This window comes from Pisolithus orientalis, assembly GCF_024613125.1.
Source record: "Pisolithus orientalis strain OTSU chromosome Unknown F5J12scaffold_218, whole genome shotgun sequence".
Taxonomy (NCBI): domain Eukaryota; kingdom Fungi; phylum Basidiomycota; class Agaricomycetes; order Boletales; family Pisolithaceae; genus Pisolithus; species Pisolithus orientalis.
In genome coordinates, this window is record NW_026260999.1 from 17,965 (window position 1) to 20,552 (window position 2,588).

The 2,588-nt window shown below is 44.5% G+C and overlaps 1 protein-coding gene across 1 annotated transcript; it reads left to right on the forward strand.

Annotated features, from left to right (window-relative positions):
• Nucleotides 1-226: 226 nt before the first annotated feature.
• Nucleotides 227-763, forward strand: F5J12DRAFT_930925 (uncharacterized protein; the record flags this gene model as incomplete). The annotated part of the gene is made up of 4 exons (XM_051749544.1): nt 227-251; nt 347-425; nt 501-542; nt 601-763. The coding sequence occupies 4 exons, from the start codon at nt 227-229 to the stop codon at nt 761-763; spliced, it is 309 nt and encodes a 102-aa protein (XP_051594056.1).
• Nucleotides 764-2,588: the final 1,825 nt, after the last annotated feature.

Sequence of the window (2,588 nt, forward strand, 5' to 3'; positions counted from 1 at the left end):
GAGAAAATCCTAATGGCATATATCAAGCAGTGATGCTCAAGCATTCATAATTCATTCCAAGAGCTGGTATGTCTCATTTTCTGTTTCCAACTCCATCCTGATTGATTCATTTGTCATAGCTGCGAGATAATGTCATTGGAGATGGAACATGCACACTCTCTGATTTTGTGTTTGAAAGTGCACAGCAGTACAAAATTGGTGGCCCCACTTCGGGCCTCACACCAGCATGCACTGCTCGACTTGCTATACTTGTAAGTGGTACATCCCAATTACAATTTTTGTATTAATTTTGTGTGTTAGTGCCATTTTGCTTATGAAAATCCTGAGCTCCTTGACTGTGAGGAAGATGTTGAGGACGATTCACCACCAATGGAAGATGACTCAGGCTCACAGCACCACTCTGCCCAAGAGCCTCAAAGGAAAAAGTGAAAGCATGGTGGCTGTGTCCCCAGGGGAGAGGATTTCTGATCACAAGTGGAAAAATGGTTTGATGCATGCAGAAAGCAATGGGGCAATTCATGGACCACACCCAACTGGAACAGGTGAGAATACAAGCCATCATACACACAGCAGTCATGCTAACACCTGCCTATGCTCTAGCTACATCTCAGAAACAATTGCCAAGGACAAAGATCACTACAAGGTCCATGTCATTCACAACCCATTCATGGAAGATGTGCACACAGATGACAGGTTTTTCACTGGGCCCATCACTTCAGCTGGTCTTGGGGCTGCTGAGGATCTCCTTCAAGAAATGGTTTGATGGTTTACATCTGTACTGTACCCCGTTCAATCTCCTGTTGTCCATAGCACAACACTCCATACATTTTAGTACCATATGATTAAAGGACATTGTCTACATTGAGCATTACACCCACTTTCATTATACATCACCCAATGTTTGAGCATCCAACTCCACATGTGTGATCACAGCTGTTGGAGAGTGCATCCTCGATCTCCTCCCCAGCATGTACTCTGCTCAGCATGATGTCCAGTTGAGAGTTGTCACTGTTTGTCAGCTTGTCATGTGACACGTGGTCCTCATACCATAATGCATTCATATGTGATCTGTAGCAGCAGCCAAATGAGTGAATAGACAATGAATTCATGCATTACAACCTGAGGCAGTGGCATAATAATCTGTGGGCCAACTATTCTTCAACCTACAGCTCAGCTACATTGAAACATATTATTTGCCGAGCTCACCCATCCAATGTCACAGAGCAAACCTTGTATTCTACTTCAACCAGCGATGACAACCAGCAACAACCAAAATTTGGTGAGCAGAGTCCATTGTAACCACCAGACAGAATTCCCTTTTTAACTGCATTCTCAATTATAGAATACACTATTTGCATCTGCCTATGGTTAACCAGGAGCCAACAGTTTTGCATGCTGGTGTACTTGGAAACACATAGTCATACGTGCACATGTCATGGGCAGTGGTATGTGCTGCTTGTATATTGACATTGCTGGAGTTGGCAACGAATATGATGGTACCATCAGTTATGAGTTTGTATGACGAGAGTAAACTTTTGAGTGTGATACCATGCAGAATGATTTCAGTGATGGGTCAGGTATGCTGCACTAGCTCAGTCTGTGTGTTTGTGGAACAGCTTCATTTCCTGTGAAGAAACCATCCCCTCCCAGGCTTTGCTTGGAGAGATCTGATCTCTAAGGCCTAAATGATCGTGGTTGGTTATCTCTCGACTTCACAACAGTTCGTCATCGTTGCCCACAGCCCATTGCCATATTCTACCGCTTGGGTGTCGTCGAAGCCATTTGGACGCTCGGTGGCCTGGCTTGTGACTCTACTTCATTATGTGTCCCACTCATCCTCCACATCATATTGAAGACTGCTCGTACACTCTTCTCTGCCCATATACAGATGTATAACAATCTCCCATACCATCCAGCAGTCATGTCACCTTCCACCCTGTGTAATTAGCCTTGTGGAATATTAGACTGATCACAGACCATTTTTTCCTTATCCTACACTGTTCTCCAACACACTTTTATAGACATTTGTGCCAACACTTGCCTAGACATTCTCCCACTCCTATAAACATTGATGTTCTGTATTACTTTCAATACACACTTTTGCAGACTGCTCCAACTGAACCCATCTTCCACAAACAATTGCTGTCACTTTCATAAACAAACCCTCATCAACTAACACTCCCTCTATAGAAGTACAAGTGCCCGATATTACTTTAACAATATGTTGCTGAAATTCCCAGAAAAAATATATCACGTGTTTTCTCTCCGTGCGTCCAGGAGCGCCCGGAGGGCTTCCAACTCCCTGATTACGACAACCAGAACCACTGGAAGTAATGATAGCGAGATACAGGTTCGTTTCGATTTTCAAGGAGGGAAACTGCTGGGTCAACTGCTTGGATTACGAACCAGCGACTGATGTGGGTTCCCAGTTAGGTCCATACCATCGGGAACGTTAGATGGTACTTATATGTAGTCGAAACGACCTTTTCGCTTCCGTGACCGACTCGATCTCCAATCGATGGGACGGCGCTTACGTGTTCGGATCGATAACACGAAGGCTGGGGATCCTTTTGGGCACACATCGTGGT